Genomic DNA, 21,863 nt, shown 5'->3' with positions numbered 1-21,863 from the left:
CTCTTGAGTGAGTGTGTGACGCCACACGACGCTAAAGCCACCGCTAGCAAGGATACGCGGTGCGCGTTTGATCGCTGATCGCAGACCACTCAACGCGACAATCACGGTTAATCTCATGGACGTGTTGCTTGCCTCTGAGACCGATGGAAATGAGGTGAGTGAATCTCTAGTAAGACCGATCTCGTCTTGTACATGCCCCACATCGTGCAATCTCTTACAGCCCTGTGCGGACCACGAAATGGCCAAATCGTCTAACATGAGCAGCGACTGGCGACATCCCATAGTCGACCTTACCAACGATGACAGAGCAGAAAGCGACGAGGGCGCGCTGTCCCCGCTGCCCTTGGCGACACCCACACACCCCTCCGTGATGTCTTTACCTCCCTTGTCACGACCACCTATTACCACGGCGCGACCCCTATATACATATCCATATACCGCACTCCCCGGGAGCATACCGACGGCAACGAGCACGACCAGTATGGGGCGCAATGGCGCGGCTCCGAGTAGCTACGTACCGCTGCCTGGAAATGCGCACAATGGAGCGAGCAACTCAGGTCACCCTGAGAGGCCAGTAAAGAGGATGAAGATGTCCGCAGGTGTATCCAAAGGCTCATCAACGCTGCCTACCCAGAGTACACCGAAGCCAGTTCCAAATAGAGGGATTCCGCCCGCGGCACAAGCGGCAAATATGGACAAGTTCAGACTTTCAAGCGCTGTTCCCGTGTCGAGACCTAGTGCTGCGAATAATTCTCCGTCCGTCCAAGATATCAATCGAGCGTTCAAGACGAACACCGAGCCTGCGAATCTACTGGGAAATGTCCAGGGGAACAGAACGCGCGCACTGCATATCGGTCGCCAGACGGTAAGTAACAGCTCGAGGTCGGTCACGACTGCACCAAGCTACTTCGCAGGTACTGCGGGGGAGCCGTCAGACGAGGACAAAGATAGTGTCTTGTCCGACGTCTCGTCCTCAGCAGAACCTGTACCGCAACAGACATCAAATGTGAAAGCAAAAGACGGATACGTTCAATCTGGGCTTGGACCAGCAGTCACCGCATTTCATTCATCGGCTCTCCGAAAGGGCTCAGACGTATCTGCGCCTCCATCCTCTACTGGGCGAAAGAAAACAGCGAACCCATTCGATTCTGAACAGGATCAATACCTCATCTTCCTGAAGGAAGTTAAGCAGTATTCATGGGCAAAAATCACGTCAGAGTACAACATGGACATGCCTACACGCCAGTACTCCGCACTCCAATCTCGCTATTCGACGTTTCTGAACAAGAGAGACAGGTCGAAAGATCCTCCTACATTGATACTACCCCTTCGGTGGGCTGCAGAAGCAACTGTTGATTGGAATCAGATCCATGGTACCAGTACTTTATCAAGAGGACCGCGAAACAACGAGTCCGCTATTCTTCGCCTGCCCCGGCATCATGAACGGGTAAAATTCAAACATCTACCCATTCAGCAGACCATCGAACGGGACTACTCTTCAGGAGGAGACTCTGCGCCTCATCGAGAACGGTCACGACGTGCGCAGCGAGTCAACTACACATGGCCAAAGCAACGGAATATTGCTGGCGATGGGATCGAAGCGTACGCTGAAGACATGTATGGAGCTCTGGCGGACGAGTCTGGTCCTACTCGATCAGAGACGACTCCGGAAGACGACGCACCTTTACCTAATGAGGCTATCGCCGTCGATAACGAGCCGATGCAAATCCAGTTCAACAATGATAATGCTAAACTGTGTTTGAGCCTACATACGAAGTCATGTGGTGGTCAAGTCAGGAAAGTGCCATATCTGAGTTCGTCACAACGCTTGTCAATGCAAAGTCCAACCGACGGGGACTGGGATCAGTTGTCTAGTCGCGACTGGCAAGGTATTCTGCTTCACGTTGACTTCAGTCCGGCTGAGATCAAGACAGTCGAGAAGGCTGTCGCATCAGCGAAGGGCACGATGTCGCGACACAGTACGGAAGCAAGGCGACTTCGTGATCTTTTAAAAGGTTATACGGATCCACAGGCCCTCCGACTGGTTGAGAGCCTTCGTTCACGCCTGCCCTGTCGAGACCGAGGCAGCATCCAAGCCTTCATACAGGACGCAAGAGCCGGAAATATCGCTGAAGTGCCGCAGATACAGCGGCTTGCAGCTGCGCGGCCAAACACAGCGATGCACTCGGTTCAGAAGATATCGACGACATCGATCATGCGTCAACGCGAGCTCGGCCGCCAGTCGAGAAGAGGCTGGCAGGCGGCATCCAGACCTCTTACGTATCAAGTCACGAACAAGTATATGGACACAATGGGGCCAGCAGCATGCTGGACGGGCGCTTCGAGCGATATCCACACTGTAGCATGGGCGCCAGATGGCGAGCACTTCGCGGCTGGTGCTGTCGCTGTTGATGATCCAGACTCTATGCAGTACAACCGACCGAACAATCTCCTCTTCGGTAGTACCATACATAGTACGATACACGAACTAGCGGAACACTACAAAATCCGCGAGAAGACTGAAACTGGCGCCAACTCAAGCCATGCCATGTTCGCATCTCAGGATCCAAAGTTGTACGCAACAGTCACTTCTGTAGCTTTCTCGAACAGTAGCCCTTTTATGTATTCATCGGGCTATGACGGACACGTCGGTATCTGGAGAACGGACACAGAGTCCGTCCAGCCTGTCTTAACTGCTAAGCTTAATATCAGAGAAAAGATCGACATCCTGTCGGTCAACCAGATGCAATCCGGGGTTATAGCAACAGCAGCGAAGGCATTGAACGAGAAGGCAATCAGAGTACTCAAGATAGACGAAGGTGAGCCGCGGCAGTTCGAGAAATGGAGCTTCCACTCAAACAAGGCTGTCAATCGCGTGGACCTAAGAATTCTCCCTTCCGCTTTGCAATTTGAACCAAGATATGGTGGGCTTCTACTTGCAGGCTTTGGTGCTAATATGAAAGAGACGGGCCTCGACATGACTGGCGACCTATGCTTGTGGGATGTCGAGACGCAGGCTCCATACTACATTCATGGGTCTAACAAGAACGTCTTCGATGTCACCTTCAACCCGAACCGTTCTAACATGCCATTGTTTGCCGCTGGATGTGTAGCAGCAGGATCACGTGCCAACCGTGGCACACGCTCAACAGTCCGCCTCTACGATATAAGAGATGACAACAAGTTTACATGTCCTTTGGAGTTCGAATGCAAAGCTCTGGATATGAATGATATCATCTGGTGTCCTCATGACGAGTATCTTATCGCGGCTGGCTGCACAGATGGACGGGCTTACGTCTGGGATGCGCGTTGGCCAGATGATCCGCTCCGTATCCTCTCTCACAGCAAATCTTTGATGCCTTTACAGGAGAACATTAAGCATGAACTCACAGATACGGGCGTCCGCTTCTTGTCGTGGGGTGAAAATGCGACGAGACTCTACTCTGGTTCATCCGATGGTGCAGTCAAGGTCTGGGATGTTACACGCGCTGAAGAGAACACGTTCATCAAAGACTTAATCATCACTGACTCTGGCATCATGTCTGCTGCATTCAGTGCGGACTACAGCAAGCTTGTCGTTGGCGAAGTCAACGGTTCAGTCAACATTCTTGAGGTTGGTAGGGACGATACTACCATCAAGGACGCGGACAGACTACGATATATGCCATATCAAGATGATGAGCAAGACGGAATCAAGGACCATGAGATTGGCAACATGAATCGTTCAGCACCCGAGTCTGGCATCGCGGAAGGCAAGTATCTGCTCCAAACTCGGCAACTGGAGCTCGCACCTATGGGAAGTCTGCCGATCCGTCAGGTTGTTCAAGGTCAAAACTACGCCGGTCCATTCGATCAGGGTAGCGGCGCACCATTCCTCCGCGAACAAGCGCTGCAGTTCCAGCTCGGTCTTACAACACCGCCAAGCCCTCAGTGTGATATCCCTGCCTGCGAAGACAATCTTAGCAAAGTCACCAGCGAGGACGTCGGTGACTCCGGGCGAAGTGCAGACCGCATTCCTGATGAACTGCGGCGTCAATGGAAAGCCACTGACACCAAAGGTACTATTATACCCGGCAAGTCGAAGTGCACACAATGTGGTCGTCCAGCCCGCCCGTCTATGATCGACCCTCGCAACGCCGTCTTATGCGAGCGCTGTTCTTTCGCATGCTTCCGTTGCGGATCTGTCAACCCTATCGCCGCGGCTACTACAACGCTCATTTGCGACTCGTGCGCTGGTATCTGGGAAATTGGTATCCTTGGATATGAGTGCGTTCAGCAGCCGCAGTCTCACCATGTTCGTACTGAGTTGGATGTTCCAGCATTAAACAAGTGGGACGAGGAAGCTCATGCAGACAAGCAAGAAGACTTCGATACAGCCCACGGCGACGAAATGAACGCGCTCACCGACTACTATCTGTCCTTGGCTATCGATCGGCCGGAGAGTCCGTCGTTGTAGAGTGTCGCATTCGAAATCAACTGAACGGAGGAGGATTGACCGTCGTTGAGGGATTTGAAACAGGAGATGAATATCCACATGTGTACATTACATTACAGAAGTGGAAAATGGTGGAGGAAAATTACGTTTGTATTGAGCGACGCTGGTGGTGAATGATACCCCATGTTATCTTATCAATCCTAACGCTCTGCCTTTCATTGTCTGCTAACACAACGTGATGGTGGTCATAATACAGAAATGATGCTGCTAGCCAGCCCCAGCCGTGACCACTCAATCTCGAGCGACAGCTCATCAGGTTGTCCTGAAGGTTTTTTGTTGTGGCACAGCAGACCGAACTGGCGTTATAGTTTTGTGCAATAAGGGGCGCAAGAACATGACTTGCGTCACCCGCGATTTCGATTGGTAAAATGGTAACGTAGACGTACTCGCAGACAGCAGACATGTGCGTCTCATAAGCATGTAGAGCTCGCTTTTATAAAGAAAAAAAAGAGCAAACTCTTCTCTAGACATGGCAGCTCTTGATGGATTTGGAAAACATGGAGATGAGAGATGTGAAGGGTGATGAAGATTGAGAAGGCGAGGGAGGTTCTCTTTATACACCCTCACCCATGCCACTTTCCCGATTCGGACACATAGTAGGCAACTCTGTCATTTAGGCGGACGCGGCGAGCAAGAGAAGCCATATGTTGATCATATGCATGTTTTTTGGTGGAAAGACTCGCTCACACACAATTCATCAATTTCAGTATTAGCTTTTTTTGGAACCAGAGCTCATGAGGGTCACTGCCGCTTCTTTTGGACAACGCCTCTCAATCCTAATGGAAAGTTCAATGGAGCACAAAGGCCATGTGCCTTCTGGAGGGTTGTTTCGGTGAGGTATGTTCGAAGTGTTATTGAGGAGGGCGGAAGGATCGACCAAATCAGTCGAGAAAGTTCAACTCTTGGAAGACAACACATACGGTTATACCATGTCAATCTTTTGCAATAAAATCTCAGGTGGGTAAGTGGGCAAGTTAAGACTGAAAGCGCGCGGAAAGATGGCTTTTATGACGACTAGTGATGCGAAGCAGAACACTATCGCCTTCCCGCTTATCATTTTTTGGAGAGATGGTTAGCGCTAGGAAATGTGTCATCCAGATATGATCATATGCGTTGTCTGCTTCTGGGAAAGCGAGACAACCACGCATGGCATGTATGACGTGCTTTCTTGAACCCTTCCGTCTCTGTAATTTTAAGAGTCGATGGAAAGCTGAGCCGAGCGCAGCAGAGCATGATGCTCGGTCATTTTTGTATCGGACTGGAAACTTTCATTGCCGGAGTCTTGTCAAATTCTGGAAATTGAGAGTTAGGGAATGTGGGAATGTGAGAGTTTGACCCAAGCAACCAAGGTTGTGTTTCATATACTCGTCGAAGTAGCGACTATGACACGCGGTGATTTTGGTTGCTCTCGAAACCATGACCCTACTGGTAGAATATTTCGCAGAAACCAGGACGACATGCTGTAGAAGTTTTGTGCGTTTTTCTTGCGACATGTCAACGTTCATCTGAGCTTTTCTCACGCCTTCTCGGAATATCCGGATGGATAATGGCTATTTTGATTTCGAGTGAAGGGAAGTTTTGCTTTTGGGAATGTTGGTAGACATGAGGGATGATCCCGCATCTGAGAAAGACTCGGAGGCTGGATCATAGAAGAGACCACACTCGTTGTTAGGTCGTTAAGCGACGAGTTTTGAGATCCGGATCAGAGTAGTGTTTTTGAAAGCCGCAAACTCATGGAGAGATCGTTTAGCATTTTGACATTGTTGGGTAAAGTTGATGAGCAGTCAAGAGATGCACCCAAAAGTCAATTTATATACGAATACTGGAAACTGCACAAACGTTCTAGTCCTTGGCATACGTAGCATCCACACCCTTCATCTCGCCCTGTTCCCTCCACTCATTCAAGATCTTGATAAACGCCGGACTTCCATACCCATAAGTCGCATTTCTCTTACCGCTCTCACTCGCCTTGCCCTCATTATTATAGTATCCTGGCGTGCACTCCTTGAGAAAGTCGCCCCGGATAGCCGTCCCATCAACAATCGTTTGTGTCCACTCTTCCTCCGCTTCCTTCGTTGGCTCTACTGTTCTAATCCCCCGTTTCTTACACTCGGAAATGATGTACGCGTAATGGATCGCCTGTTCATTGGTGACATGCATGAAATTCGGCGTAAGAGCCGCTTGGACGATCTGGACGAACAAGCAGTTTGGGAAGTTGCGCGTTCCCCATGCATGCAGTGTTTGTGCTCCTTCGGCCCACTTCTCGGTAATGGTCATGTTGTTACGACCGTAGATTTCGATGCCGGTCTTGTGCGACCATTCGTTTGCGAGCTCGAAGCCGGTGGCGTAGATCAGGCAATCAATATCGTACTCTTGTCCGTTTGCTACGATGCCGTTAGGGGTGATGTGATCAACACCTTGGCCCTTAGTATCGACGAGCGTGACGTTTGGACGGTTGAAAGTGGGTAAGTACTCGTCATGGAAGCAGGGGCGCTTGCAGAATTGGTTGTACCATGGTTTCAAAGCGTCAGCCGTTTCTTTGTCTTTCACTATCTCATCGGTTCGGGCGCGGATGGCGTTCATCTTTTTGAAATCTGCGATTTGGCGTTTGGCTGCGGCTTCCACAGGGTTGTTTGGATCGATTCCAGCGGTCAGTAGAGACCGAATGATATCGGTCCAGCGATCCGAGACCATATCTTCTTCTTCGTAACCGCCGTTAACAATGTTGTCGAAATTGTCCATACGCTTCTTCTGCCACCCTTTCTGGAGCGACTGTGCCCATGCCTCGTCAGTCGGGCGATTGCCACGAACGTCGATAGAGGAGGGAGTGCGTTGGAAGACGTAGAGCTGCTTTGCCCACTCGCCCAGATGAGGTACGATCTGGACGGCTGTCGCGCCCGTACCGATGATGGCTACACGTTTGTCTTTGAGCTTGTGCAAGTTGCCTGAGGGATCGCCTCCTGTATAGTTGTAGTCCCATCGCGAAGAGTGGAAAGAATGACCCTTGAACTCTTCGATACCTTTCAAGCCAGGAAACTTCGGCCGATGAAGAGGACCAGCGGCGGGTATCACAAATCGCGATTTGATCTTGTCGCCTCGCGCAGTGTGTGTAGTCCATTTCCCCTCTTCTTCGTTCCAACGCATCTCTTTGCTTTCGGTTTGGAATAGAGCACGCGAGTAGAGATCATACTTCTCTCCGATCATGCGTGAGTGCCTCAGTAACTCTTTGGCACGCGCATACTTCTCCGTCGGCATGTATCCGACTTCCTCGAGTAGGGGCATATAGATGTAGGATTCGATATCGCACTGCGCTCCAGGATACCTATTCCAGTACCTGAATCGCTGTCAGTGGGTCACCTTTACCTATAAATCAACGAGACTTACCATGTTCCTCCAAAGTCTCCAGCCTTTTCAATAATCTTGAAATCATTCACGCCAGCCTCAATCAATCGTACAGCACAGACCTGAGCACCATATCCACCGCCGATGATCACTACCTCGGTCTCTTCTTCAATGGGGTCACGCTTAAACCCTGGCTCGACCCATGGATCGTCTAGATAGTGCGATAAGCTACCATCAAGGAGTGTGTATTGTTCTACGCCTTCGTCTCGCGCCAAGCGTCGATCGCGCTCCTGGAGATACTTCGCTTGGAGTGCTGCCGGATCAAAGGGCAAGTCGTTCTTGTGCGCTATCTCACCAGTCTTGATGTCGACGGTGGACTTGGCGACATCTACCTCAGGGAGAGGTACCTCAGCTATCGGAGCTGCTGCGATGGGCCCTTTGGTTGTCATTGTGCTTCTGTTTGGTCAAAGTAAGGTGCTGTGACTCTAGATCAAGTCCCTGGATTACCCAAGGGATTTAAGGAATGAACAACCGCATAGTAGGTGGTGAAAGATAGGTATGTCAATCTAGCCGCGGCAACCCCTCACACAAGACTTCCCCACTCCACAGTCGGTTGAGTAGGTTCATAACATGATTACTCGATCACAGCTGGTTAGAATGCACCCTGCAATACGCGCTATTCATAACAGATGTCAGGTGGAAGCAGGAAAGATGCATTCATTGGTCTTGCAGAGCCTCTTCTCTAGCCCGAATAGTACGCGAATGTAAGGGAAGATGAATGGGGATAGATCTCTCCGTTCGGAACGGGTGTGGGGTAGCTCGGAATCGATCGTCGACTAAGCTCAGACGAGTCGCGCGGGGCTGCGTCGACGTCTCAGGTACTGCAGTACAAGATCGTCTTTTGAAGTTGAATGATAGACCAAGTCCGAGGATGATTAGTGAAATGCTCCATATGGATACTGATGTTCCTCCGTACCCCGAGCGCTCGGGCGGCGCGTACTGCAGATCCACGGCCGAACAGACGTCCCGCCTTCTTTCTTAACTTTCACAATGCTAACGTTCGTAAGCATAGCTGTTCAGTGAATCATCATCCTTTACATGCTTCGAGTATCGGTGTGACTGCACACGAGGACGTGTTCATGATGACGTGGGCTTCGCGCTAACAGACCTTGGAACGCGCTTACCCAAATGGCAATGGCCTGATAGCAACGCACCACCTGGCAGAATTCGGCCAAAATCGCAACTCGTATTGTGCGACATAGGCCTGCCACGATTGCGACAGCATCTCAACAACGCCGAGTTCCTTCCATCACGCCGAGAAGTATGACGGCCGGCGCCGGTAAAGAAACTGACAGGGTAGTCACTGTTGGCAGCAGTACTTGGGTTCAAGAGTTGGAAAAGCATAACGTTTCATTGAATCATCTATAATCGTAACCAAATCGTGACCAAGGTGTGTAACCCAAACCATAATCCACCCTATTGTATGTATAAAGAACGAAAGAAGTAATGGTAAAAGAGCTGGAAGAATAATCGTGAATGCACGCCATCGAAGCTCTCTAAACCTCGGCATCAATCTCCATACGTCCAGCGATGCTCCTCTTGATCTGAGCCTGTCCAGAGCAGACCTTCATGTACAGGTCAACGTTGGTGCCCAGAGATAGGGGGCACATGAAGACCGGCTCGGCGATACCCAGCTTTTGCACGGGGGTGTCGACGTAGTAGGCTTGCGTAGGGCAGTAGCTTCCAGCAGAGCAGTCGATGCTGCCGCACGAGCTGTCGCTAGCATCCATGGCTAGACCTTCGTCGTGGCCGGGGCAGTTTGACGCGGATTCGCCCTCAGCACAGTCGACAAAGGAGATATCGTACCAGAGTTGACCGCCGGCGATGGAGTATTCAAACTGAGTGTGCTGGCCGGCGACCAGAGTGTCTGACTTGCTGACTTTCATAGCAGTGCTGGAACCGGTGTAGCCCTCGGTGTGGGTGCTTCGTGCAGGAACTTTGAAAGATGTTGAGGCGTGGCCGGTAGAGGTCGACCAGATCCAGATGTCGTAGTCGCAACGGTTGGCGATGACGGCGTTGCCAGCTAGAGCAAGGCTAGCTTGAAGTGCCACGATGGCAAAGGTAAACTTGGAAAGCATTGTGTTCGTTGAGAGGGTCTGTAACAAAGATGTCTGGTAATGTATGATGACGACACAGGAGCGTGGCGAGGCTGCTTTAATAGAGACCGTGTGTTGGTTGGGGGTTGAATGAGTGTAGGTCCAGACCGTCAATTGAACAAAAGAGGGAAGTTTTGGAAGGAATGTGATGAAGCTGTCGAAGCCTCGCTGTGATGTGACAAAGAGAGTGTGTAGTTCGAGAATCAAAGAAAAGAGCGTGGACGTTGACTTTAAGAATGTAGGGATTTGAAAAGGGCCCACAACATAGTCCAGCTCACTCTTACTGCAACGTAGGTTACCGAACAAAGGATGACACTCAACTCCCGACAGGCCTACACTGTACACCAATCATACACCGAGACATTCAGGGCAGAACGAAACCGATCCCGAGTTTTCCGGCGGTAACTGCAGATTTTTCGCTTTGCTGTGTGTTTTCAACGCTGTCTGTGGAGACGGGGGTATGGGTTCTGGTTGGTCGGATTGCCTAATTGGGCGGCGCATAACTCAGCGCCCTGGATATGATGTAAGGAGATGCCTAGGCTCGCATAGAACACAGTTTCGAACCTTGCTTTTCCCTTAGCGGTCCCTCTGAGATAGGTGCTTGGTGTAAGCATCCAGGGCGTTTGGTGTTGCGAAAGGCTGCCCTACCCCAGGGTTCATCCTTCATGAGGGTCAGTCAGACTGCAGCGTGGCTATGCTTACACGCATAATTGCTATCAATGGCTTTTGCTGTTATCGCGTATTTACGCCAACATGCAGTCATCGAGACGGATTTGGTAGAGCTTAGAGTAGTCGATGTGACTGCAAGGTACAACATCTGCGCACCAATCGGTCATCGGCTAATTACAGGACAGCAAAGTCGTGAAGCCGACCGCTAGTAGTGATATGGACTAGAATGTGTTAGTGTAGGATTGTGAGGTAGGTTGATGACGATTGATCGATCATCGAGTAGCCACCTGCATGGAAGAAGCAGACTGCGGGAATGCCCAAGAATCTAGGCAGAGACCATTTGGACGTGTGTATGCGAAGCCGCCTGCGGTTTTCGACATAAACACCCAGTGTTTCGTGCTCAATGCCACGGCGCATCAGGTTCAATATCATTCGTCACTCGGGCAAGCTGTAAAGGATTCTATGAACATTCTTTATGGTTCTTGCCGAGCCGCCAACTAGATCGGGCATCGCCTACGTTTCTGAGGCAAACGCTAACCTCCAGTGCCATATCATTGTCCTTTCCAAGGAGACCTGTTGCCTTTTCTTCTTCGTTATCTGTCCCAAGTGCTTTTGCCTCGCCAGTCGTATGGCCCTCTTGCCAACTTTACACTTGGCAACGAAGTACGAACAAGGTGAATGAACTGTCAGATGACGTTGTGGCTGTCTTGCGAACTACCGAACCGCCGACTGGTGGCCGTCAAGCACTAAGAAAGCCCAGACAGATGGCGGGAAGAGGTTTTCACGTGTCTGTTCTAAGCTACTGCAGGTTTTTCACGGTTGAGGCAGTCTTCCGCCGGGGCTACGGGCTGCGTGTGAAAGTCGGCGCGATGGTACCTGACGGTTACAACGGCACCGAACTAAAGGATCCTTCTCTAACGGCCGGCCCCAGTTGGCAGAAGCCACGAGGAAGTTCCGATAGACTGCGGCCGCGGATTCTGTGCCCACTGAGTCGAATCGACAAGCTCGCGCCACGCGGCCAGCTATCTAATCGATAGGAACATTATCTCCACGTTTCAGGTACGAAGGAGTTCGACGGTGATCATCGACGCATGCGTCAGTATCGTGCATACGCGCGAAAGAACACCTTGCCAGATCTGACCTATCAGAGGTGTCGTCGGAGGGCGTCGCGATACACTAACAAGGTGTGGTTGAAGAGTTCTGCAGTCTAGCATGCGGTTGAGAGCCGAAAAGAAACCACGTACTGCACTACAGCCGACGGGCAGCTCAAAACCTGATGATGGAGGGGCCGGGTATAATAGACGCTGCAGATGCTGTGGGTCTGCGGCAGTAATCAGCAAACAGGAACTGAGCCGACTCCGCGAGATTGCTATGTGGCCATGCAAGACATGAGCTTGCCGCCAGCACATTTCGACACAATATGACAAACCTCGAGCGGATCCAGACCAAACACTCATGTTTCACATCATCTGGAGGCCTGAGGCACGGCAGGCACTCGGTGCTTCATCTTGAGTGAGATGAAGTTTAAAGAAACAATGTGGTGCCGCAGCGGGACGAAGATTAAACAGCACTGGGACTCCCTGCCACGACCCCTCATTATTACTACCATTAATTTTACGACATCCCAGCGGTGTCGCATGCCTGAGGTCGAGAGATGACGTCGAATTTCCATATCATCATATCTCGGCACATGGGTGATTACTTGGTGCGTGGCTCAGGCACAGTCGTCGGAGTCGCTGTCCCTTGCGGTATCGGATCCACGTCAACAGATCTCGGCCTCTTGTTGTCAAGTGCGCTAATACGTGGCGAGCATCCACGGCATCCACGCGGAAGATCGATGGTGACGGCAGAGGTGGAGCAGAGCGCGAGTGTCACGAGGCGCTGACTCTGGCCGTTACACGATCGACTGCAGCAGCGGAAGGATGTCGCGACGACGGGAAGTAAGCAGGCTTCCCCTCTGCCTCACTCAGTTACGCTGACGCGACATAAACGGGATCTCCAAATATCCCACGATTCGCCGTTTCACGATGAGGCTCTCCCGTTGAGAAATCCTTCGAAGGCTCCACTTCTATGAACCGCCTTACAGAGTCTCGACTCTTGAATCATACAACGATGATTACCGCACGGACACGAAGACAAAATCGCCGTCTGCGGTGCGGAGCAACGGACTAAGCAGGTGCTGGGGCACAAGGGCTGAAACTAGGGCGGGCTGAAGTTTGTGCAACTACCTTCACAAAAGGTTTGCCAGAAAGTCGAGTCCTGCCCAAATTGTCCCACAGACTAAGAAAAACATCTGAAACATTGCCCTGTCCGAACGATAATAATAGCCAATAGGACAAGCGCGCTCTCTGAGATATCTTTACGTTTTGCCGCTCTCGAGTTAGCCTTCCGCTTACGCTTCCAAAGTGGGCGTTTGCTGACCTGTCCCCTGCGCAAGCCCAATGATCGTCTGCGTTTACCCCTGACACTTGCCACGTCTGGACCGTACCCACGAAGTCCGTATCGAAGCGCCATAGTGCACGACAAACAAGTCACAAAGCGACATTGTTTGCCGCGCAAGATTAGATTGAAGCACCAAGGGTTTGAACGCAGGATAGTGGCACAGCCAGGCATCGCATTTCTCGCCCCCATCCAATGCACATGTGTAGACCCCCAGACTCCAAAACCCTGGCCTACGGTGACAGTCGCTGTGCCGGGTACGAAATGAAAGGATTCGAGCGGTCTACCAAGGGCTTGGTTGGGACGAAAATTTCGCTTGACAAGCTCTAGCTCCAGGCACAGGTAAATCTGCGGAGGACGGGGCCGTGGGCGGACGTGTAATGGCGCTCACGTTTAATTTCCTGGCCCATGTCAGCTGCACAGCGCCCGTTTCTTACTTAGCGTTACATTGTATAAATCTAGTTTATCCCCTCTGCCTTCCCATTCTACCCCAGGTCTGCGACTTCCAGGTATCGACATCCAGTCATTCACTCTCTACACAGTCAATCTTTGACACCACGTTCTCTACCGCCCTTCGGCACAAACACGCTCCCTTCGCATCCCTAAACAAAAAAACAAATCGACCGTCGAACCTTACCAGTCAATCCAAGTCCAGTCTCTATCACTCACCAATTTCAATCAACCGACATCTATCAAAATGCGTTCTGCCATCGCTCTCTCCGTCGCTGCCCTCGCGGGCTCTGCGCTCGCCGCTCCCTCCTACGGTGGTTACGGCAACCAGCACAAGCACGTCAAGAACGTCCACGTTGTCGTCGAGACCGTCGTCAAGACTGTCTACGTCACTGAGGGTTACGAAGTTCCCCAGCCCACCAAGTCTGTCAGCGCTGTCTACCAGGCCCCGGCCAAGCCCACCATGGTCTACGAGCCAGCCAAGCCCAGCAGCTCTGCCGTCTACGTAGCTCCTCCCCCAGCGCCCACCAGCGAGGCCCCCAAGCCTACCACCACCGAGGCTGCATACACTCCTGCCCCTGAGCCCACCAGCTACGAGGCTGCTCCTCCCGCTCCTTCCAGCGAGGCCCCCAAGCCAACTACCGCAGCTGCACCTGCCCCCTCAGCCCCCGCTACCGGTGGCTACATGGACATTGTCTCTGAGTGGCGCGCCAAGATGGGCATGAAGGCCCTTGAGTGCGACCCTAAGCTCGAGTCCAACGCCATGAACGTTGTCGTTGAGGGCAACGGTGTTATGAAGCACAAGCTCAACCCCGGAACCTACGGCCAGGTCCTCGCCCCCGGCAAGCCTGACATGGAGTCCTTCCTCTCCGTCTTCGTCGGTGGCTGGCTCTGCGAGATCCCCACTCTTCCCGGTCTTGACGGCGTCTGCAGCACCATGTCCAAGGGCTGGAGCTACGAGGGCCAGACCGGCCACGCTGAGATCCTCACTTCCGACAATTACTCCAAGATCGGATGCCAGAACCACGAGGGTATCTGGTGCTGCGATCTTGCATAAGCAAATCACAACACACGTTATGAGGGTATTTGAGGGGTTCAATTCTTCTACTGTAGATGACAGGGGCGGCTTGGAGATCAAACTCGCGGCGCATGGCTTTCGCGCTGGTTCGAAACATATTCACTTCTTTTGTATCGTATGGTACTAAACCTCTTTTTATCCCCTGTCCATTTTTTGGGATGCATCAGCGACTTTTTCTACTCTGTTGCCGAATTACAGATCCACGAATTCATGACCCCGACTCCCTTGCTTATTTGCCTGTCTCGTGTGACGACTCCAATCCCCATCACGTTTGACCCTGCGACGATCTCTCTTAACACTACTACTAACAATAAAACTCATCAGCGATCTTCACCGTCTTCGCACCCTCTCGTATCTCTACACGAGCTGAACGAACGCACAGGGGCCAAAGACAGAAGGTGACAGACGCGAGCAAGCAGGAACCCGGGCGGCTGCGGAGATGACCCCATACGGCGTAAGCACCAAGCACACTTCGTGTTCTGTACCTGCCAAGGGGGGGGGTGCGTTCCTGGGCTTGCACGCTGCCGCGCCGCTTCAATCACTCAACCGCGGAGCAGCGCCCCCCCAGTTCCAATAGCCCCATTCCAACAAATAGCTTTCAGCTAGGTATTGAATGTTACGCGCCATCGCCATCTGGCGGTGAAAAGGCGTCGCGATAGAGTTTCCCTTTATTCCAAAGCAAGGAGGCTGGCGTACCGAAAACCAGGTCGCACAAAGAAACGAAGAAACAAACACGTTCAGCGCCATCCGTCGCACGAGCAGCTGGACTTGCGACATGGGCCATTGCAGGCCGGGTGTTGGCTTCCCCCCAGCTTGGCTTTTCTTAGGCTAGGGCTGTGTTGTTAGACTGGGTTGTGTATGTTTGTACAGGGGTACAATTTGTCGTCGCTTGCACATCGTCATTTCGCGATTTGAACGGCATGTTTGTTGGGTTCGGTTATGTGTTCGGTGATTTGCGCTGGCGATCAGGATGTTCTAGAGGTGGCTGGACTTTTTGAGGCGTGCCGGTGGTTCATTTCGCGGGGTGTCTGGCTACGGCGTTGTTCCCGCAGGCATCAAGTGGGATTTCCGGCGGCGGTGCATGGGGTACGTAATGTTAGGTGATAAGGGAGGAGTGCCAAATCGAAGACGGGTCGCAACAACCTCTACCGTTATCTTTCTGTGTGTAACCATTGCGTAATTCATGGTAGTCCATGCACCGCCTTTCTAGGGTCGCTTGAGGTGATCGTGGAGGGCAAGGGCACCTGAGCGGTATCTTACGAGACAACGCTGTCGCACATTCAACTTCCATGTAATCATACTCCAATTTTGACATATCGCGCAGGCGACAAGGCCAAACAAAAGATGACCCTTCCGAGTGCTCCTACGCAAACGTACGCTGACCACTTGTGTGCACGCTCTACAGTGCGAGCCTCTCAGCTTCTCCAACTAAGTGTAATTATTAATCGCGAAACATGTATACAAATGAGACGTGTGGAATATCTGCAACATGCGAATCAGTATGTCATGCACATTGCGCCTTTATCCAGGTCCCTTCGCGTACACACAGAATCACATCTACATCAAAAGTGAACGAGCATCTCGCATGTTACGCATTGGCTCATTGGAGGCGACGATGATCCTCCTACGAACGACTTCCCAAAAGGGAGTGTCCTCTATCGCATACTTCGGCACCCTACGACCGAAGTGCAGATATAACGTTTACTGCTAGATCATTTTTGTAGCTTCGATCGCGTTTCATTCTCATTCCCCTTACTATCCGCTCATCATCTATCTCAAAAGGCGCTTGGAAACAGTGAACATCGCTCCATGAGGCCTCATTGTCTCTTTGTATGGAAATATCACTCTCTCTGATGCTGAATGGTACTACTTGGGTATCTGCTGATGCTGCGACATCACCTGCTATACTTGTAATTCGGTTCCTAAAATGATGGCGATGTAAGATGACGGTATTAAACACACATGTTGGTAATAAATGCATATACCGGTGCTGAATAAATGTGTCGGTATGATAAGAGTGTCAGCACTGAATGAATTTATCAGCAGGGAAAGATGTTGGTATTGAATAACATGATATCTTGGTGCTGAAGTTTTCGGCACTGAACGTCTTGGTAGAGAAAAGAGTTGGTACTGGAAGAGGTAAGAACCCGGACATGTCGATATGAGAACCTACTAACGTGCAGCGCTCGCCATACTGGGTATAGAGCGCACAATGCATCTACATAGTGAACATCAGAAGCACTTGTCTATATCCAACAGTGTTTTACAACCTCTCCTAAAACGAAAACACGCAACCACCTTTTTGTGATTTTTTTTTCCACCCCAGGACTGATGGTGATTGTATGTTGAGTTCTGTCGTTCTTTGCCCTCTCAGAAGCGGGGAGGCTACCTTGTTTGGGCACCCACCTGAGGCCGAGCGACACGTAACCTGCGTTTCGAAGCGTACGCATTTCGTTTTATATATTGCCGAGGGCCTACACACTTTCCCAAATGTGATCACCATTCGGCATACTGAATGACATACGTTCATTGTTCTAAATATAGATAGCCTCCCTTATGCCAACACCTTTTCTTCGCCCAAAGTCCCACCAATGAACGCCATGCTTAATTCAAAAGCCTGATACCAGAACGCTAATGTAGGAGGTATAAAAAAGACCAATCGCTCAGTAACGCCCCACAGACACTTCCCCAACAAAGCTTGGAAGTAGCTCGCCTTCTTCCGGCGGTGTATCTGGTGCTAGCCCTGCTTGTGTACTCGCTCGCCGTCCTATCAGACTGCCAGCAACGCTGACACTTCCACTCCTTCCACCATCGAGCCGCATCCTCTTGCTCCCTCTGTCCATTCCTTCGAGCTCTTCTCTCAGGTTTCCTACTTCCTCTTCTTTCTCTTTCCAGAGCGTAAGCACCGCTTGCCTCTCTTCATGTAACCTCGTCTCCTCAGCCTCCTTCTCTTTCTTGATAACGTCCAGTACAGCGTCCCGCCCTGCCTTCGCCGCAGCCTCGTCCTGCATGCTTGTGCCTGTTGAACAGCCTATGGCACCTAGTATGTCGCCCGCTGCTGACAGAATAGGCACGCCGCCGCCGAGTGTGGTGAAGCGTCCCATGATTGTGTTACCAATGCCAGAGGTTGCGCTGCCTGGCCAGGGTGTTTCTTGGTATGCCGAGGTGGGAATGCGATTGCCGGCGGCAGTGAAAGCCATGTCCATGGCAGTGTTGATAGACGTTATTTTCGCCGAGTCCATGCGTGTGAAGGCTAAGAGGTGCGTATGTGCGTCAACTACAGCAATGCTCCTGTTTTGGGATTAGCACAGGAGGTTCCATTGAGCCGCATTCTATACGTTTGGAGGGGAACTTACATGGGTACTCCGACTTCAAGTGCATGCTGCTCCGCGGCTTGTAGAGCCACTCGTGCTCCACTTTGCGTCAGTGTAGGCACAGCGGCGGTTGCTGATGCTGTTGGTGTCATGTTGAAATATGTATGTTCTAGTAACATGGAAAGTAAAGAGAAAGAGTACAAAGACAGGTAGTGATACAGGCGGCGAAGTTAGCCGCGGTCTCGTGCCTATGATTTAGTAGGTCCCAATGCTCGGATATGCGGATACACTACAGCGGATCCGACGTTCCTTTAGGCAGGCGACTCTTTCTAGGATGGGGACAAGTCACATTTAAGATAAGCTGGATACTATTGTCTCCTTCATTACATCCTGTCGTGTGTTGCGCGGATACACCAGACGGAAGTGGAGTAAAACGGCGACAAGGTCTCGTCTACCCCAGATTAAGGGTCCCAAAGATCCGTGCATCCGGTGTGGTATCTGAGACTTGTCAATTTTGTTCAAAGCGGACACGTGTGCCGTGGTGGAGCATCTTTTGTGGGCGGGTTAAGATGCCCAGATTAGGAAACCAATGTGCGATCTGGGCTGCGAACTGGATAGTCAAGCCCGATGACCACGCAAATGGCGTCAGGTGTGATGATCGGAACTCCTGTGGTGGAAGAAACATCGCAGGAAACGATTGAGCTATGCGGTCAGGAAGTTGATGCATGAAGAAGTGCTATTCAGGCGGTGTCGAGGCTTGACGAAGGATTACTGATCTAACTCCTGGTGGGGCCGCAAATTACGTTTCTGTTCCGGAACCATTGCACCTACTCGTAAACAAGCAGTAGGTCCATCTGTGATCGTGCGATTGGGGACGCTATGTCGTGTGCCGCTGCTGCTACAAAACATTTTAGTGCTGATGTTCGAGATACTCCGGGGTGGTCCCGAGGTCGCATGGCGTTTGAGCGCTAACCAACCATGGCGGGCCAAGCGGGATGCCGAGAGGTGGATTTCCTGTTGACGGGAGGCTGCTTAACGCATCTAACTACATGCCTATTGTGTCCACTTTCACTTTCACTTCAATGCATCGAAGTGAAGCATTGCGAAAAAGCCCAAGTGCTTGTTATCTCCGTATTCTTAAGTATCGGTGCGCGCTGTTTGGTACGCAGCGGACTTCTTGAGGAATATCGTCGCAGGCGATTTCCAACGTTATGCTCCGGCGCAGTGCTGCACCTTTCATTCTACGTGTCATCTGCAGTGATAGGTGGGGAGATTTGTGCGAGAAGAAGGAGGATACCAATCGTTCTATACAAGCTCCTGCCAGCTCAGAAGAGATATTGGTTACTCTGGCTTGCTTCTATTAATCTTGCGCCACAGTCTCGACGACAGGCACAACATGGGTTCCAGTTGCTACGCTATTGAGCTGCATGTCCATTTCTTGAAGTCATGGCGTTGCCAGTGAAGACCAAAGACATTGTTGAGTCGACTTCGCAGCCATTACGTTCGGTTAGCCTTTTCCTTTTTATCCATTGTCTATCAATTCTCCTATTGTGCGTCGTTTTGGTGTCTATGTCTACCGTTGCAATCTCAATATTTTTGCATTCACTTGCGTTGATCAATGCGCTTTGTCCGGTAAGCGAAGAACACCACCTTTGTTCGGTGACGTCCGCAAATGCTATACACCTGCCCAACTTTTGCGACATTGTCCCGACAACCACTCAATAACCAACGATACTGCCTCCAGCCTTACCATAGCTGGATCATGCTTTAGCGCACACGAATTTCCGCTCTGCATTTGCATACCGACTCGACGAAATGAGATATCGCACAATGGCGGACATCGGCCAGCTGTTGTTGCAAAACGAGCTGTTCATTGTGCTGGGCGCTACTGTTTTCGCCGCGCTTCCTGCTGTCAGCCCGTACTGGTTGCCTGTCAAATACCCTAATTCTGCTCCTAAACAGTTTCAATTCTCTTCTGGCGCTGCGATCGCAATCACCGTCACCCGGACCGCTACCATATTTTCAAAGCCCACGACGTTGACCGATAGGATTTACCAGACTATTATGCAGACGCAGACTGGAACACGCACAACCACGATTATAGCCACTGTTCCGAGAATAATCTACGACACGGTCACAGAACAGGTGACGTCAGTCTCAACATACTACGACCGACACTACCTCACGAAATGGACACACTTCTCAGTCGACCCAGCGATGCCGTGCACGACTGTGGTTGATAGTCCTGCTATCACGATGCAGAGTCCAAGTACTCCTGCATCGGAAGCGTACCCTCTGAACGTCGCACAACTGCCGAGAACAACACCTGGAATTACTTCATGGGTTCCATGGAAACTTGTGCTCGCGGTCTGGTTGCTTACGAATTTGTTTATGTGGGTTTGGTACCTAAAGACGGTTGACCCCACAGGAGAGGTGCAGAAGCCACAAGCGGAATACGAAATCATGAAAGGAAGCCGCCAGGACGTAAAAGACAAGTATGAGGCCCATCGGGCTGACCTTGTCAAAAGATATGAGGAAGCGGAGAAGGTTGTTGTGATGGTTCGCGCAAAAGATGTCATGCTCCAAAAACTTGGTGTTTCCATACCGAGTGACGAAGCTGACAACAAAGAGCTCGACAGAGAGACGCTCGCCAACATGGTGCAGGCCAGGATGAACGCCTTGTTCGAAGAGAAACAGCGGCTGGACCATCTAGAAACAGAGAACAAAGCTCAGACCGCGAAGATCGAAGAGCTCAAAGCGACTATTGCGACCCGGTTGAATACCGCCTATGTGCCAGGTGCGAGCCGTGCCTTCGATGAGTTACTCCGCAGCAAGCAACAGGAAATCAACAATCAGCGCAACATGCTCCACAATGGCAATGCCTCCGAGCATATCAAGGAGAACGACCGACTTCATCAGAAGAAAGATGCCGAGCTTAGTAAGCTACGACCTTTGCTTGAGGAAGTTGAGACCCTGAGACATGCTCCGACCGAAGCCAAAAGAGAAACTGCACTAGTTGAGGAACAGAAAAGGGCCAAGGGTATTGCAGATGAACGCCGCTGGAACGATAAGCGGGTCGATTTACGCAAGGAACAGAGTGATAAGATCTCTGCTTTGAAAGAGAAACATGACAACAAAGTCGCCGCTCTAGAGTCCGGCTTGGAGCAGAATGCCGAATTGGTCAACGCCCAAAAGGCTAAAATAGCCAATCTGGAAGCTGAGTTGCGCAAGACGAAGCGTTCGCAAGCATCATCTGACAAAACTTTGCACCAACAGTCAAGGAATAGCCGGGATGTTGATGAACTCATCAAGCAGGTCGCTGAACTGGAAGTGCAACTGAAGAAGGCCTAGCAGTCACAGTCGCCTGCCCGCCCAGATATCGAGGCACACAGGCAGCGCTTCAATGATTTAAACTCCGAGCAAGATATGTCCACGGAGAATGATGAATACCTTCGACGAAGTCTGGACAAGGCAGACCAAGAAAATAGGGAATTGGAGCAGAATTTCATGACCCTCGCAAAGCAGTACCGAGAGACCGTGGAAGAAATGGGGAGATTGAAGGATCAAAACGCAAACGACAAGAAGGATTGCGAGAAGGAAAAGAACCTACTGCGTCAACGAATCACTAAGCTTGAGGAAGCCTCAAGATAGCCGTGCAAATGGAGGGATCTCGATCATCTGCCGTACAGGTCTCACTACGAAGGACTTCCAATCTGAATCCACTGCTCCAGAAAGCGGTCCGAAAGCCAACGAGACTTTAGCAACGTCATGTATTTAAGATTTTGGCGCCGGCTCATTGCCCGCCAACAAATTGATTACATTTGCAAACGAATCTCGACACAAAGTCCCGCATGAGTGAGTTCTTTGACTGAAAGCCTGTCGAGTCCTTCCATCTTTTGTATCGATGTTGCGCATGTCTA

General features: G+C 51.1%; 6 protein-coding genes across 6 annotated transcripts; 3 read left to right on the top strand and 3 right to left on the bottom strand.

Moving 5' to 3' along the window:
* Positions 1-256: 256 nt before the first annotated feature.
* On the top strand, positions 257-4,456 carry ALTATR162_LOCUS3436 (uncharacterized protein; the record flags this gene model as incomplete). Its single annotated transcript, XM_043311042.1, has 2 exons — positions 257-865; positions 929-4,456. 2 exons carry the CDS (start codon positions 257-259, stop codon positions 4,454-4,456), a joined length of 4,137 nt encoding a protein of 1,378 aa, XP_043166977.1.
* Positions 4,457-6,337: 1,881 nt separating this feature from the next.
* ALTATR162_LOCUS3435 (uncharacterized protein) lies at positions 6,338-8,286 on the bottom strand (the record flags this gene model as incomplete). Its single annotated transcript, XM_043311041.1, has 2 exons — positions 6,338-7,829; positions 7,880-8,286. 2 exons carry the CDS (start codon positions 8,284-8,286, stop codon positions 6,338-6,340), a joined length of 1,899 nt encoding a protein of 632 aa, XP_043166976.1.
* A 1,107-nt stretch (positions 8,287-9,393) lies between these two features.
* ALTATR162_LOCUS3434 (uncharacterized protein) lies at positions 9,394-9,975 on the bottom strand (the record flags this gene model as incomplete). Its single annotated transcript, XM_043311040.1, has 1 exon — positions 9,394-9,975. One exon carries the CDS (start codon positions 9,973-9,975, stop codon positions 9,394-9,396), a length of 582 nt encoding a protein of 193 aa, XP_043166975.1.
* A 3,823-nt stretch (positions 9,976-13,798) lies between these two features.
* ALTATR162_LOCUS3433 (uncharacterized protein) lies at positions 13,799-14,608 on the top strand (the record flags this gene model as incomplete). The annotated part of the gene is made up of 1 exon (XM_043311039.1): positions 13,799-14,608. One exon carries the CDS (start codon positions 13,799-13,801, stop codon positions 14,606-14,608), a length of 810 nt encoding a protein of 269 aa, XP_043166974.1.
* Positions 14,609-17,292: 2,684 nt separating this feature from the next.
* On the bottom strand, positions 17,293-18,095 carry ALTATR162_LOCUS3432 (uncharacterized protein; the record flags this gene model as incomplete). The annotated part of the gene is made up of 2 exons (XM_043311038.1): positions 17,293-17,920; positions 17,986-18,095. The coding sequence occupies 2 exons, from the start codon at positions 18,093-18,095 to the stop codon at positions 17,293-17,295; spliced, it is 738 nt and encodes a 245-aa protein (XP_043166973.1).
* Positions 18,096-19,773: 1,678 nt separating this feature from the next.
* ALTATR162_LOCUS3431 (uncharacterized protein) lies at positions 19,774-21,294 on the top strand (the record flags this gene model as incomplete). The annotated part of the gene is made up of 1 exon (XM_043311037.1): positions 19,774-21,294. The coding sequence occupies one exon, from the start codon at positions 19,774-19,776 to the stop codon at positions 21,292-21,294; it is 1,521 nt and encodes a 506-aa protein (XP_043166972.1).
* Between the last annotated feature and the right edge of the window lie 569 nt (positions 21,295-21,863).

Source organism: Alternaria atra (genome assembly GCF_907166805.1).
Source record: "Alternaria atra isolate CS162 genome assembly, contig: 22, whole genome shotgun sequence".
NCBI lineage: Eukaryota > Fungi > Ascomycota > Dothideomycetes > Pleosporales > Pleosporaceae > Alternaria > Alternaria atra.
The sequence above is the reverse complement of the archived record's forward strand: the minus strand, read 5'-3'. Positions and strand labels throughout refer to the sequence as shown.